Source organism: Perca fluviatilis, chromosome 17 (genome assembly GCF_010015445.1).
Source record: "Perca fluviatilis chromosome 17, GENO_Pfluv_1.0, whole genome shotgun sequence".
Lineage (NCBI taxonomy): Eukaryota > Metazoa > Chordata > Actinopteri > Perciformes > Percidae > Perca > Perca fluviatilis.
In genome coordinates, this window is record NC_053128.1 from 737,393 (window position 1) to 751,468 (window position 14,076).

General features: G+C 40.1%; 1 protein-coding gene and 1 long non-coding RNA gene across 3 annotated transcripts in view; one reads left to right on the top strand and one right to left on the bottom strand.

Annotated features, from left to right (window-relative positions):
* Positions 1-8,018, bottom strand: part of LOC120545599 — a 72,697-nt gene extending 64,679 nt beyond the window's left edge. For both annotated transcript variants that reach the window (XR_005636714.1, XR_005636715.1), the window contains exons 1-2: positions 7,898-8,018; positions 6,810-6,985 (exon numbers count right to left, since the gene is read on the bottom strand). This is a non-coding gene — a long non-coding RNA (uncharacterized LOC120545599). The remainder of the gene's footprint in view (positions 1-6,809; positions 6,986-7,897) is intronic.
* Positions 1,126-8,155, top strand: LOC120545598 (major intrinsically disordered NOTCH2-binding receptor 1-like). The gene is made up of 3 exons (XM_039780104.1): positions 1,126-1,375; positions 6,908-7,156; positions 7,943-8,155. The coding sequence occupies exons 1-3, from the start codon at positions 1,229-1,231 to the stop codon at positions 8,141-8,143; spliced, it is 597 nt and encodes a 198-aa protein (XP_039636038.1). The 5' UTR covers positions 1,126-1,228; the 3' UTR covers positions 8,144-8,155.
* Positions 8,156-14,076: the final 5,921 nt, after the last annotated feature.

The window sequence follows — 14,076 nt, forward strand, 5'->3', positions numbered from 1 at the left end:
TACTAGGTAAAACCGCTTTGAGTATAAATACAGTCCATTTACATTTACAACATAGGGCACCTAGAAACTGTACTAATACCAGACTGACAAGTCCTGCACTGAAAATATCACAGTATATATGTAAGTTTAACCATAAAAAATTAACTTCAATATTAAAAGTCAATATAGCCAATGCAGAGAAAGGGCCACTGTTAGTGTTATTCTATATTCTATCATTAGATAATCATTCCTCATGCATTAATGTGGTTATTTTCTTCATGGATTCATCTGCTGATATGATATGATTATATTCTCCATTAATTCGGTTTTTGAACACTGAAAATCAGTGATAAATGCCATCACAATCACCCACCTTCACAATGTTTGTTTTGTCAAAAATTATAAAAAATAATTGATTTCTGTAAAGCAAATATAAAAAGCTTTTCACTAAAGCTGCCAGACAAATGTAGTGCAGTAAAACATTTCCCTCTTATTTGTAGTGGAATAAAAGTATAAAGTAGCATGAAAAGAAAATATTCAAGTAAAGTACAAGTACAGTACAGTACTTCAAAGTAAACTTTATTATCTGGCAAAGGGAAATTCATGTGGTCTTCCACGTTTCCTCAAAAAAAAAAAAATACTTCAAATATGGTCAGTAGAGACGAGAAGACAACCGGAAGGTCTGACAAGCAACAAGCAATTCCTAACCTGAAGAAACCGACAATAAAAGTAGTATCCAAAGCACAATATTTTGCAGCAATGAAAAAAGAAATTAAAGTGACAGAGAGTGTCATAACTGTGCAATGATAGCTTAAGCACCAAAGACCGTTTTAATTTTTAATTGTGCAGTCTAATTGCTGTAGGCACAAATGATTGGCTGCAGAAATCTACCGTTTGACTGGCTTCTGCTTCTGAGTTTCTGATGGAGAGGATGAGCAGGATCATCGATCTCATCCGTCTTTTTTAGAAGTAGCTGATCTGCAGACACCTGGTCACCCATCATCCTGCCCTCTTGACCGCTCTTGCTCTCTGCTCTTTTTCTCTCTCTTTCTCTCTCTTTCCTCTCTGCCCTTTCCGCCTTTTGTCGCGGCTCTTAATGCTCAGGTTGGGTTACACACACCTGTTAGTGATACAGGCTCATGAATACCTTGCTCTCCATGAATTATTAGCGAGCGTGCAGGTTGTAGTGAGCGTGTGAGTTGCTGCCGGCAGGTCAAGCCATCATTGTGGACGGAGCAGCACAGCCGCCATGGACATCTCTGTCCTGCCCAACAACAATCACCCAGAGAAGTTCCTCCAGCTGGACGTGGGGATGCTGCCGGCCACACACGGCATGTTCCAGGTCGGGGCACTCGTGTCCAGTCAGAGACACTGGCAGAACCGAGTCTACTCCCAGGTATGGAGCTCTCTTACTGTACGCTCATCTCTCTGTATGATTGTCTTGTTTCTCCTCTTTGACATGGACGGCTGTATTTGGTTCCTTAACCCTCATGCCCTCTTCGGTCATTTTTGTACATTTTTCTCAAGTTTTTTTTTTCATTTCGTGATAATTTTTGCTGTGTTACTTCTTATGGCATGACATTTTGTAGGAATCCTTCTTTTCAGTCAAATATTTTAAATCCAGTGTTTTTTACTCTTACATGTCTTTTATACTTAAATGATTCATTTTGTACCCTCTGGACACCTTCGAGGCAAAAATGTCCACACACACAAAAACTGTTATTAAATCATCATATATCAATATTTTTTTTTGCTTTTTTTTCATGAATCACTTAAACAACTTCTTACCTAATCAAAACCACCAAACATTCAATCATTTTCAGGATTTTAACCCTTTAAATGCCAGTTTATGTATTTGAAGTATGTAATTATTTATAAAAAAAAACACAAAAAATGGTTTTTTTCCCATATAATGAATAATATGTAGATGGGTCTTTGGTGGTGATTAGAGGCTTGGATATGTCAAAGATAAGCAACAAAACTGATTTGATTGCATTAGTATTTTTTATGTAGTTCCAGATACTCCCTCTGGACACCTTCGAGGCAAAAATGGCCCCATTGACTTCCATTATAACCACATGTTTTGATCTCACTGCCTTTACAGTATAAAACCATGCATTCTGTAATGTCAGCATTTCATTTGGAAGAAAACTAGTCATATTTGACATTTTACAGTATTTCACCAGATTCAACCATTTTGCCCTTGTAGGCCGATGCATGAAATTATAGTTATATTATGGAGCTCTGTGTGTGTGTGTGTGTGTGTGTGTGTGTGTGTGTGTGTGTGTGTGTGTGTGTGTGTGTGTGTGTGTGTGTGCACGCGCGTGTGTGTGTGTGTATGTGTGTGTGTGTGTGTGTGTGTATGTGTGTCTGTGTGTGTGTGTGTGTGTGTTATATATGTATATTTGTGTGTGTCGGTGGGTGTGTGGGTGGGTGGGTGTGTGTGTGTGGGTTGGGTGTGTGTGTGTGCGCGTATGTATGCGTGTGTGTGTGTGTGTGCGTGTATGTATGCGTGTGTGTGTGTGTGTGTGTGTGTGTGTGTGTGCATGCATGTATGCATGTCTGTGTGTGAGAGAGAGTTTGTGTAAATCTGTAAACAAACAATGATAATTTTAATAATAATAATAATAAATTGAATTTAGTGGTGAAAAAAGCGCACCTTACTTTTGCCAGATATATTATGGAGCCGTGTGTGTGTGTTTGTGTGTGTGTGTGTTTATGTGTGTGTGTGTGTGTGTGTGTGTGTGTGTGTGTGTGTGTATGTATGCGTGTGTGTGTGTATGTGTGTGTGTGTGTGTGTGTGTGCATGCGTGTCTGTGTGTGAGAGAGAGTTTGTGTAAATCTGGGTGAAAAAAGGGCTTCTTTTGAAGGATGCATTTCATGTGTCTTTGAAGACGTGCTTGAATAAAAACATTGTCTCCTGCATTTGTTGTAAACAAAACCAACTATTAGTGTGTTGATGCACCTGGCTCTAGAGAAGGAGAAAGACCTGGAGCAAAGAGAAGGAGCCTTTATCTTCCAGCCAACTGCAGGACTCATCTGAAGATGACACAAGTTTCTGGAGTCTGACAAAATGGTCACTGGTGTCCTCCAACTCTGTGAGTGCCTCTAACCCTTCCTCTGAATGTGGAGAGGACACTGAAGATCCTGTCCATCCTAACATTGAATGGACAGTGAAGAATTGGCAAGTCTGGTCTCCATCTAATACTGAGACGCTGCGCAACATTCAAGCACCGACCGGCATGATGCCAGAGCCCACGAGATATGCCATATCAAGAATCCATGATGTGGCATCCTCTTTCCACCTTTTCTTCACTCTTGACTTGATCCAGCTGATTCAGGAAATGACAAACCTACACGGGAGGTGTTCAATCTCAGGATGGAGTGATGTGGATGCTCAAGAGATTCGAACATACATGGGACTTCACACTTGGCTGGTGTGTACCGGTCCAAAGGGAAATCCACCCGGAGCCTGTGGGATGTCCATAGTGGGAGACCAGTCTTCAGGGCCACCATGTCCCACAAACCATTTGAAATGATAAGCGCCAGTTTACAGCACATGCAGGAGACAATGTTTTTATTCAAGCACGTCTTCAAAGACACATGAAATGCATCCTTCAAAAGATGCCTTTTTTCAGCCCTAAAGTGATCACTGCTTGCTTACAGATTTACGCAAACTCTCTCTCACACACACACACACACACACACACACACACACACACACACAAACACACACATAAACACACACACACACAAACACACACACACAGAGAGCTCCATAATATAACTATAATTTCATGCATCGGCCTACAAGGGCAAAATGGTTGAATCTGGTGAAATACTCTAAAAATGTCAAATATGACTAGTTTTCTTCCAAATCAAATGCTGACATTACAGAATGCATGGTTTTATACTGTAAAGGCAGTGAGATCAAAACATGTGGTTATAATGGAAGTCAATGGGGCCATTTTTGCCTCGAAGGTGTCCAGAGGGAGTATCTGGAACTACATAAAAAATACTAATGCAATCAAATCAGTTTTGTTACTTATCTTTGACATATCCAAGCCTCTAATCACCACCAAAGCCCCATTCCCCTATGATTTATTTTATGGAAAATAATTAATGTTTTGTTGGGTTTTTCATAAATAATTGTTACTTCAAAGATTTAAAACTGGCATTTAAAGGGTTAAAATCCAGAAAATTATTACATTTTTGGTAGTTTTGAGCAATTTACAAGTTGTTAAAGTGATTTATGAAAAAAATAGCAGAAAAAAATATTGATATATGATGATTTAATATCAGTTTTTTGGACATGTACATTTTTGCCTCGAAGGTGTCCAAAGGGAGTATCTGGAACTATGTAAAAAATACTAATGCAATCAAATTAATTTTGTTGCTTATCTTTGACATATCCAAGCCTCTAATCACCACCAAAGCCCCATCTAGATATTATTCATTATCTGGAAAAAAAATCATTTTTTGTGTTTTTTGTAATAAAAAATGAAATACTTCAAATACATAAACTGGCATTTAAAGGGTTAAAATCCTGAAAATGATTGAATGTTTGGTAGTTTTGATTAGGTTAGAAGTTGTTTAAGTGATTTATGAAAAAAAAGCAGAAAAAAATATTGATATATGATGATTTAATAACAGTTTTTGTGTGCGTGGACATTTTTGCCTCGAAGGTGTCGAGAGTAAGTTTTTTTAAGGAGGGCATGAGGGTTAGAAATGATTCCACATTACGAGCCAAGTCTGCAGGAATGATCTTCTGTCAGAGATCATTATGGTAATCTGGAGCTGCATTCAGTATTTATCAGTCTTCATATCCAGAGTATTTGATCCAGATTCTTTGTAAAACACTAAGTGTATATAGCTTTACAATCTGTACAACATACCACAGCATCTATCCTTAGACCCTGTTCTTTTGAGCTATTGTAAATGTGTAGGTGGCTTTGCACAGCTAAAGTACTATATTAACTAAGATCACGTTCACACCAGGGGCCTGTATCACAAAGCGAGTTCCACTGAGTGTTGCTCCCTTTGGGTTCCATGGCTCCACTGAGCCTCATGTAACCACTGTCACAAAGCTGTTATTACTGACTTCTAGTCTCTCATGTCCAGCTCTATCTCCACAGCACTGTAGAGACAGGCCTGGCTACACCACAGATGCATTCTTGGATAGGAGAAAAAAAAGCTCTGGGTTGTTTGCATTTCTATAAACCAATCACAATCATCTTGGGCGGTGCTAAGCTCCGGACGCAGCGATTTTGGCTATGCTAAACAGTCTTAGGAAGGAACTTGTTCTGGTGGAAGATTTGCACCCCACAAAAGTAAAGCTGGATACATGGTTAAACCTCATTTAACCACTCGGTCCCAAAACCTCCCAGTTAGAGAGGAAATGCCCTAAACATATTCTTTGTAAATCTTTACAATCATTCCCTGAAAGAACCAAGCAGGTCTGCCTTGTTGCACAATTCAAATTTTCTTCTAAACTTGACATTTCCAGCGTGTAGCTTGCTAGCTCGGAGGTTCAGGTTGGTGTTTCCCGAAGAGAACAGAAACACACTCTGGGCTAGATTTATCAAGCCGTTTGCGCCTGTTTCCAGGCGCTAATTGGTCGCAAAGACGGACGTAACCGATGCGGGCTATTTACAAACAGGGCGCACTGGGGTAAAATGGCAGATTGTCTGCCACATGAGCGTGAAGAGACAAGTTGCACTTTCAATATGCGTTTGTGGGAGGGTCGTGGGGAAAGTGGGAGTTCCACCCAAAAAGGTGGGAGGATAAGCGCAAAGTGCCCCTAATTATATATCCCGTGGTATTTATAAAGACTGTCAGTAAGAGCGCGCCTCTATTCTGCGGGGGAAATTCTCCGCCTCTTAAAAACAGGTCTAAACCAGCCGCAGTCGAGTTTCCTCGTAGACCTTTATATGCCGCTGGTGAAATGGCAACAGTAATTTGAGCAAGACGAAGACATAGGCGAGGCTAAAAATATTTTTAACACAAGAATCACACTTTGTCAGTGAACACAACATCATTTAGCGTTACAGATCAAGCAGCCATGCAATATTAGAGTTACTGGAAGAAATCAAAGATGAAATTGAATCTCCCACTCAGCGTTCACATCCCATTCCAGCAGTTGTTAAACTCCTCGCTACATTACAAATATTGGCATCAGGATCATTTCAAACAGTCATAGCATCAGCAGTGGGAATATCGCAGTCTGCACTCAGCCGTATCATAGCACAAGTACCGCTTTGCTACAGCGCAATTTACGGTATAGTGGGCGGAGAAAGACGCTGATTGCCTGATGGGTGTCAGGGTTGATAAATACTACGCAAACTGTGGAAGCATAGCGTGCGCTATTACCGGACTCGCATAAACAGACGCAGCGCAAACTGCGCTAGTGTTAGTAAATCAGGCCCAGAGAGAGGTAGGTGAGGGGCAAAGGATGTCAGGCTTTATCCCAGAAATGTACTTCCATTGGTCCAGAGTAAAGGATATTTACACCAGGCGCTGCGAGAAAAAGGCTAGGAGAATCATTAAAGATCCAAAGCACCTGGGTAACAGCCTTTTCTCCCGGTTGATGTCAGGAAGAAGGTAGCAGATCCACCAGGCAGATCTGAGAGGATCAGGAGGAGCTGCTACCCTCAGGAACTGACAGAATTACATTTAACTTTCTTGTATCGTTTTATTTGATTTCCGGTGACAAATAATGAATTGATTGAGCGATTGAAGGAAACGCAGACAATTCGGAAAGCACAAATAAAAAACTGAAATAATCCTGATGTATTTGATGCAGAAGAGTTATGGTTGGGACTACGTTGTACCTGTGTGTCCAGTGTCTCCAGTGTCTTCTCTTTGTCTGGGCAAAGAGTTGAAGGTAGGTGTGATGAGAATTCAAATCGCTGCCTCGTTGTCTCCACAGAGGGAGCAAAGGGTGAAGACTGAAAGCTGGTCTCCTCCGTCCCCAGAGGGCACTCGTGTGGAGTTTGATGACAGATACCTGGAGAAGCACATCACACCGATCACTCTCAAGTCCAACATCAAAAGGAACCCTCTGTACATGGACATGAGATCCATGGAAGCAGCGGACAACAAGAAGTCCAAGCCTTCCTGGACTGTCAAGGAGTACGACACACAAACAGTCCACGGAAACCTGGCAGGTTATCTAAAGGTAAAGTGTGGGGAGGAGGAGAGCTGTGGGTGATTGACAGGATGAATGGCTGCAAAACAAGAAGACAGACAGGTGGACAGCGGACAGATAAAGGGATACATGTAGACTGTCACCGGGGATTTGTTGGTGCTACTCTGCAAACCAGTTACTATTGTGATAGTTAGTGACTGCTGAGTCACTCTTAAAGGCTGAATAACCAAGTGGCCAAACCACCAAAAGCCCCAGGTTGTCTGCATGTCACTAGTTAAAGTTGCGTTGCCACCAGTGGTGTAGTCTACGTGATACGCAGGTATAAGCCGTATACCCGCTAGGAAAGGTCAAGGATTTCCGTACACCCCCTTACAAAAGCGCGAGGATAACGTTACGTATCGACGATTGTTTCGTGACAGAACAGTCACAATTCAATTCAATTTTATTTATAGTATCAAATCATAACACGAGTTATCTCGAGACACTTTACAGATAGAGTAGGTCGAGACCACACTTTATCACACTTTCCTATACACTGGAAACTATAATACCTATACCAACAAGGGAAAAATAGGACGTTTTTTTATGACATTTCAAACTATATGGGAATGATGATGATGGTGATATGATAGATTACAATTGATCACAATTCGTTTGACTAATGTTTTTCCCAAACTTCTTTTTTGTCTACAAGATGGCGAGTGTGAAGGCTGTGTGAATCCCTGTATGGCTTATTAATAATATTATGTGTTATATATATTACATTTGTACCTGCTGATGTCTCAGAGTTCAGCCGGTTTTCCTTTTCCTTTGCAGGAGGAAGAGAAGAGTCCTAGAGATCTGGACTTCTGGCTTGAGGATCTCTACACACCAGGATTTGACTCTTTACTGAAGAAGAAAGAAGCAGAACACAAAAGAAAAAGACTTTGTAAAATTCTTTTTGCGATCATTGTGTCTGTTAGCGCAGTACTTATCGTTATCATAGTGCCAGTTGTGGTTCTACACAAGAACAACTGATTGATGGGGACATGGCCGTTTATTGTTCTGTTCTCATGTTAAGTTGACAGAGAACTAGAGATCTGGCTGTAGTCATGGCGTTTGGCCACTCACCTGCAGCAGTATGTTCTAATAGTGTATGTCGCTCTGCACCAAAATGATGGGAGGACAGAAAAATGAGCAGTGGAGGCAAAGGTTGCTATGGGGAGCAGTTTAGACCACAAATCTTCAAATTAAAATATGTTAACATGAATCCAAAATATTATTAGCAAACATAAATCAGAAATATTGTGAAAAAACACAATAATGATAGACTTACTGGCCTATAGGTACGGTAGTCACTAAGGTAGCCATCCACAGAGACAGTTCATCATAAGGATTCGCTGTGCCACGTGTATGTTGAATATTAAAACATGATTCATAAAATCATACCAACAATTATTTTAATAGCTTAATATTGTATGCATTTAAAAGGTATGCATAAAGGCTTTAGACAGCCCTACACATTATTGCAGACCCAGTTTATTAAGCAAATGCATTTTATACAATATATGTAGTAGGGTCCCTGCGCTTTCTCAGTTAAGGGGTCCTTGGTTTAAAAAATGTTGAAGACCCCTGGTTTAGACCTTAAAGCAGTGCCTGAAATGGGCCAGCCCAGTACACAGCAGTACTGAGTATCCTTACTTCTAATTGTTATTAACATTATTATTAAAAGGCTGATATTCATATTTAAAAATAGGGTATAAAAAACAAGCAATTGTAATGTATGTAATCAGACATTCAGCACCATAGGCCAAAGGGAATGATCCTTTGTTTCCGAATCATCGAATAGTCGACTTTACGGGCTCACCTCTAAAAGATACAAGTATGAATATACAGTGTTGGGAAAGTTCACTTTCTACATGAACTAGTTCAAAGTTCAGTTCACTAATTTTAAAATGAACTAGTTCAGTTCATACATCAAAATTTTGAACTAAGTTCACAGTTCCAAAAATGAACTAATTCATAGTTTTTTTTTCCATATGCGAGCTATTATTTTTCTAAATTATTGCCACAGCCCATAAAGAACCACAGACAGCAATTATTTCATCAGTTTTAACACTGAAACTATGCATCAGATTTCATCTTCATATCTAATCAGTTCAACGTGCCGTTTCAGGTTTGCTGTGGATGGGACTGAAGTGCAGATCAAGTTTGCACAGAAATGTCAGATTTTTCCATCCTTACCGACCTCATCATCAAACGTGTTAAAATGATCATACGAAGTCTCCACGCTGCTTTCTGATTTGATGACCCATGCGGCGGTGAGACGCTGGTGGCTGGTGTTGCCAGATTGGGTGTTTTTTCCGCTAAATATGAAGGCCTGTTTACGGTGTGTTTTAGCCCTGGTTTTGGCATGGAAGGCTCTATAAAAATCTGGCGCCCTATTGGACAAAGTTAAACTGAGAGAGTGTGGCGTTCACAGACACCAGAATGAAGGAGTTCACAGTAACGTTCATCAGCCAGTAATACAGTACGTTCAGTTCACGTTCGCCCAAAATATGAACGAGTTCATGAACTATCGTTATATGAACGCATTCAGGCACAACACTGTGAATATAGATATATCCAAAACACGTGGAATGATTATGTCATGCAAATGCTGAATTATGATACTAGCACCTTTTGTGGTTCAATTCAGGCACTGCCTACACCGGAAAGTTTTACTCGTTATACTGACTCCCACGTGAGGGGAAACCGATCCAGAGGCAGTATTAAACCCCCTGACTCTCTGTCCCTCGGAATCATTTCATGTAGCCCATTTTTTCACACTTCTAGAGTCTGAATAGGGTGGCGCTGAAGGACAAAACACAACATTTCACAAAATACGACATTTCACATTTTGTGAACTATTGGTGTGTTTTGTCCTTCAGGGCCACCATATTTGAGTTGTGTGAAAGAACAACACTAGAGAATTAGAAAGATATTAGACATGTATTAGACATATAAGAGTTGCTAGATAATTAATCCATTAACTATTATAGATTTTAAAATTACAATATTATTTGTTAAACTATGAAGCCTGCTGGAGCTGCTCCCCCCGCGACCCGACACCGGATAAGCAGATGAAGATGGATGGATGGATGGATGAAGCCTTTTATAAAAAAGAAAAGTCATTAAATGAAATGAATGAATGTGAAACCCATCCTCTGAAGAGCCTGCTAGGAGGATCAACAGGCAGACACCAGCAAACACACGGCTGAAATCATCTCAAAGTAGCCACACAAAAAAAAAACTTCCAGTGGCTTCACACAGCCTACGGAGGAGGATAAGGGCCACAAGTGAAGATTTTATTAGAATTCTGATTTTAAACTCAGAACTAAAATTTTTTTTCAAATGTGGCCCTAATCCTCCTCTGTACACAGCAACTTATAACCAACTGAAAATCTTTTTTTTTTTTGCAGACCTCCAGTGGGTTGGCTGACAACGTTGTGCCGTGATGTGCAGGTGTAGTGCAGAGTGTGTCAGTACGCCGTGACATCACACCATAACATCACTGCTGGGTGCTCACATCTGACCACATGCAACGACATTCACGGCAGACAAGAGCACTCGAGGTTGCATTATGTATTTCTATCTCATAATCTTAAAATCACAAGTTAACAGTCTCGCATGGAAATCAAAGAGAACTAGTTTGTTCTCCTGAGAGAGGAGATATTTGACCTTAAAGAGAACAGGGACAAACCTCAACGGGCCACTAAACAAGCTCAATAAAGATGGAAATCTCTGGTTTATTTTTCATTATTAGTTCAATTCTCTTTCCTTTTAAATTGCTTTAAATGTTTGCACTTCCCATAAAAACACAGTGAACAGATGTTAAGCTTTAGAAGAGGTTTTTTTATTTTTAATGAATGATTGTAGTTTTTTGTTGTGCATATTGTAAAGTCATTGTTTTAGGAGGCAAAACCAACCTAGCTTTAAACATATTGTAACCACCTTTCCTATTCAGTAACTGTTAGAATAATGCAGAGCACACAAAGAGACTTCAAATGTAACGGATTTCATTTGATTTATTTATTGCAATAAAGATGTACAAAGTATTGGTAATCATAAATGTTAGAATGTTAGAAAAAGCATATCTGTGACTGTGAACAGTACAGTGTATCAAAACAGCACTGCTTCAACCAGCGGGTCGATTCCATCCACGTGTGTGCGAGAGCAGGTTGGACCTGCTTTTAACGTGATGTCTTTTCTTCAAAAAAGGCATTAAAAAGATAGAAATACACCGACTCAAAAAATGGAAAAAATACACAATGCTAAAATCAAAAATGTAACAATGAAAAATGTAAAACAATGAAAGATGGGGCGACCTCTAGCTCACGGGACGGCCCAGGGCCATCGCTGCATGTCATCTCCCCCCTCTCTCTCTCTCACATCCCCATTTCCTGTCACTCTACAGCTGCTCTAATAAAGCTTTAAAAGAATTTGGAAAAACAAACAAACATGCAAATCGCAGACAACCAAAACCAAAATATAGCAAAATCAAAGAAATTGTGGAGAAAATCCTGAACTAAAATAAATATGTTTCTCCATATTAAAGCTCACCATAATTATTCCTCGCCCTTAATGTATGCCATTAGACTAGAAAGTTTATTTACAGGTTGGTTTATGTTTGCAGTGTGAACATGGCGACACATGACAGATTGGGACTGCAGAGAAAGGGGGCTTTAGCAAAAATACAGACAATAATTAGGAGATATGGGGAGCTCACACAGCTTTTAGAATATATATTGGGAGATAAATGAAGACACACAAACACCAGTATTTGGTAGTAAAATGTTGACAGGAGGTCTTTCTGTTTCATTTAATGTAACATATCAAAGACAAAGATCCCCCCAGCTCACACTAATACATTTATAATATATATATATATATATATATATATATATATATATATATATATGTGTGTGTATATGTATAGGCAAAGATATAGTCTTTAATATACAAATATAGAGTAACCCGTGTTCTTGTTTGTAATATTGTTGCCATGTAACGGTAAGCGAATGCTTCACAGCACAATTAAAATGAATTAAAGACACACTTTGTTATAGTGCACAATGGCGCCCCCAAATGTCACAATCTCCTTCCAGCTCACAACATTTTTGAAACCTTTGCCGTCCCAAATGCATACTACGAACAAAGTTGACAAAAAGTACAGTGACAAAATACCGATACAGTTAGACATTTACTACACAAGAGGTCGATTATCATTTTGTGCCAAGAGGAAGTGATTCAATCAAACTGGGACTTTGGAACGCCACTGCCAGTTAAGGTGAAACTGCAGTGATTTAGTGTCGCGCTTTCATAAAGTCGGGCCACTTGCAAGAAACAGATTTTAAAAATGACAAAATCAAAGCAGCAGAGGTAGACAGATCTGACTTTTAGTCCCTAGTTTGGGTCAAGTATACATTTTTATAGTTTAGACAAGCAACAGTACATACATGTACAGGTCCACGTGGTTCCTCCAAACCAAGGTCAAAACTGAATTTAGTGTAACTGGATCAGACAGGCTCTCAATCTGTTGGTCAAATTGTCTAATACCTGAATACAGTAGGGGATATGAGAGGACGGGGGGGGGGGTGGGGGGGGGCACACCATCCCCCTTGTTAGCAAAATGCATGGCCCTTGATAACCTGCCTCCCCCTCTCCATCCCCCCGTAGCAGAGAGAGTGAACATGTTAGTCTGGTCTGATCCTTCATCTGGCTGAGGTTTGTGACAGTCAGAGTCTACGGCCCCGACCAGGGCTCTGAAACATCAGCAGCTAACTGCATGTTAATAAATCTGTGGTGCTGAAGTAGCAGACAGATTTGTAATTGCGACTTTTGCTCGAATCTATAATGTTCTCAAAACTATATAGCTGTGAAAAATACAAAACCAAAAGACTCGTTAACAGGGCGGTTTGGCGGTCATGGAAACAAAACAAACCAGTCTGCCCCCCCTTGTAAAAGTTACCAAATCACCTACTGCCAAAATGGTCTTAGGGGACTCTATCAGCTCTGGGTCTGGTTGGGTCGAATGCATTTTGGACTAGGTCTCTTCTTTTGAAAAGTTAAACATAATGACGTGTTCAGGAAGGTTTTTTCACGGTCTGACATGAGCTGAAAGATATTTGGGGGCCGCTGTTGCATGCTATAACTGAAGCAGGGATCGTCTTGGACTGTGCCTTTAATCAAAGGGTTTACAGTTCCTCAGCCAGTACATGCTGTTTACACACTTGGAAAGTACTCTGGGTATATTTAATTTACACATGCATCAGTGTGTATACAGTCAGTTTCTATGTACTGAATGCATATATTCACACTCATTACAACCTCTCCTTACACACACACACACACACACACACACATTTATACAGTATGTAAATCAAAGTCCTGGCCTACACATTGTGCAGGTGATGGAGGATGGGCTGTAGCTGTATGAATGCTAACAGCACAATGAAGCGGACACACACATACTGCACCACGCCAACTGCAATCGCTGCAGGAGACTGTTCATATACACGATGCAAAACAAAAGGACACTATGTATGCTAACTCCTAGGGGTAGTGTTCATTATTATACAGTACATTCAACTAAGCTAAGCATCGTGTGAAAATCCTCTTTGACATTGCATACAGTACAGAGGACAGAACACATGAAAGCAACGAGCTAAATGCTAAAACTGCCCGTTTCAAAGTACATTACGAATAAAGAGAACCCTGTTTTATTCCGTTGGTTTGGTGGCAGTTAACGGCTTCAGCAGACAGTGAAAGCATGGCTACTCCACTTTGTCCTGTGCAGTTATTGTTTAATAAACCGCAGTTAGCATGATGCTGCTTATAACACGGACTCTTATGTTATCCACAACACTCAAAATTACATTTTTCAGGGCAGTGCACTACAATAGAACATTTATGTGGGCACCGCTTAAGCC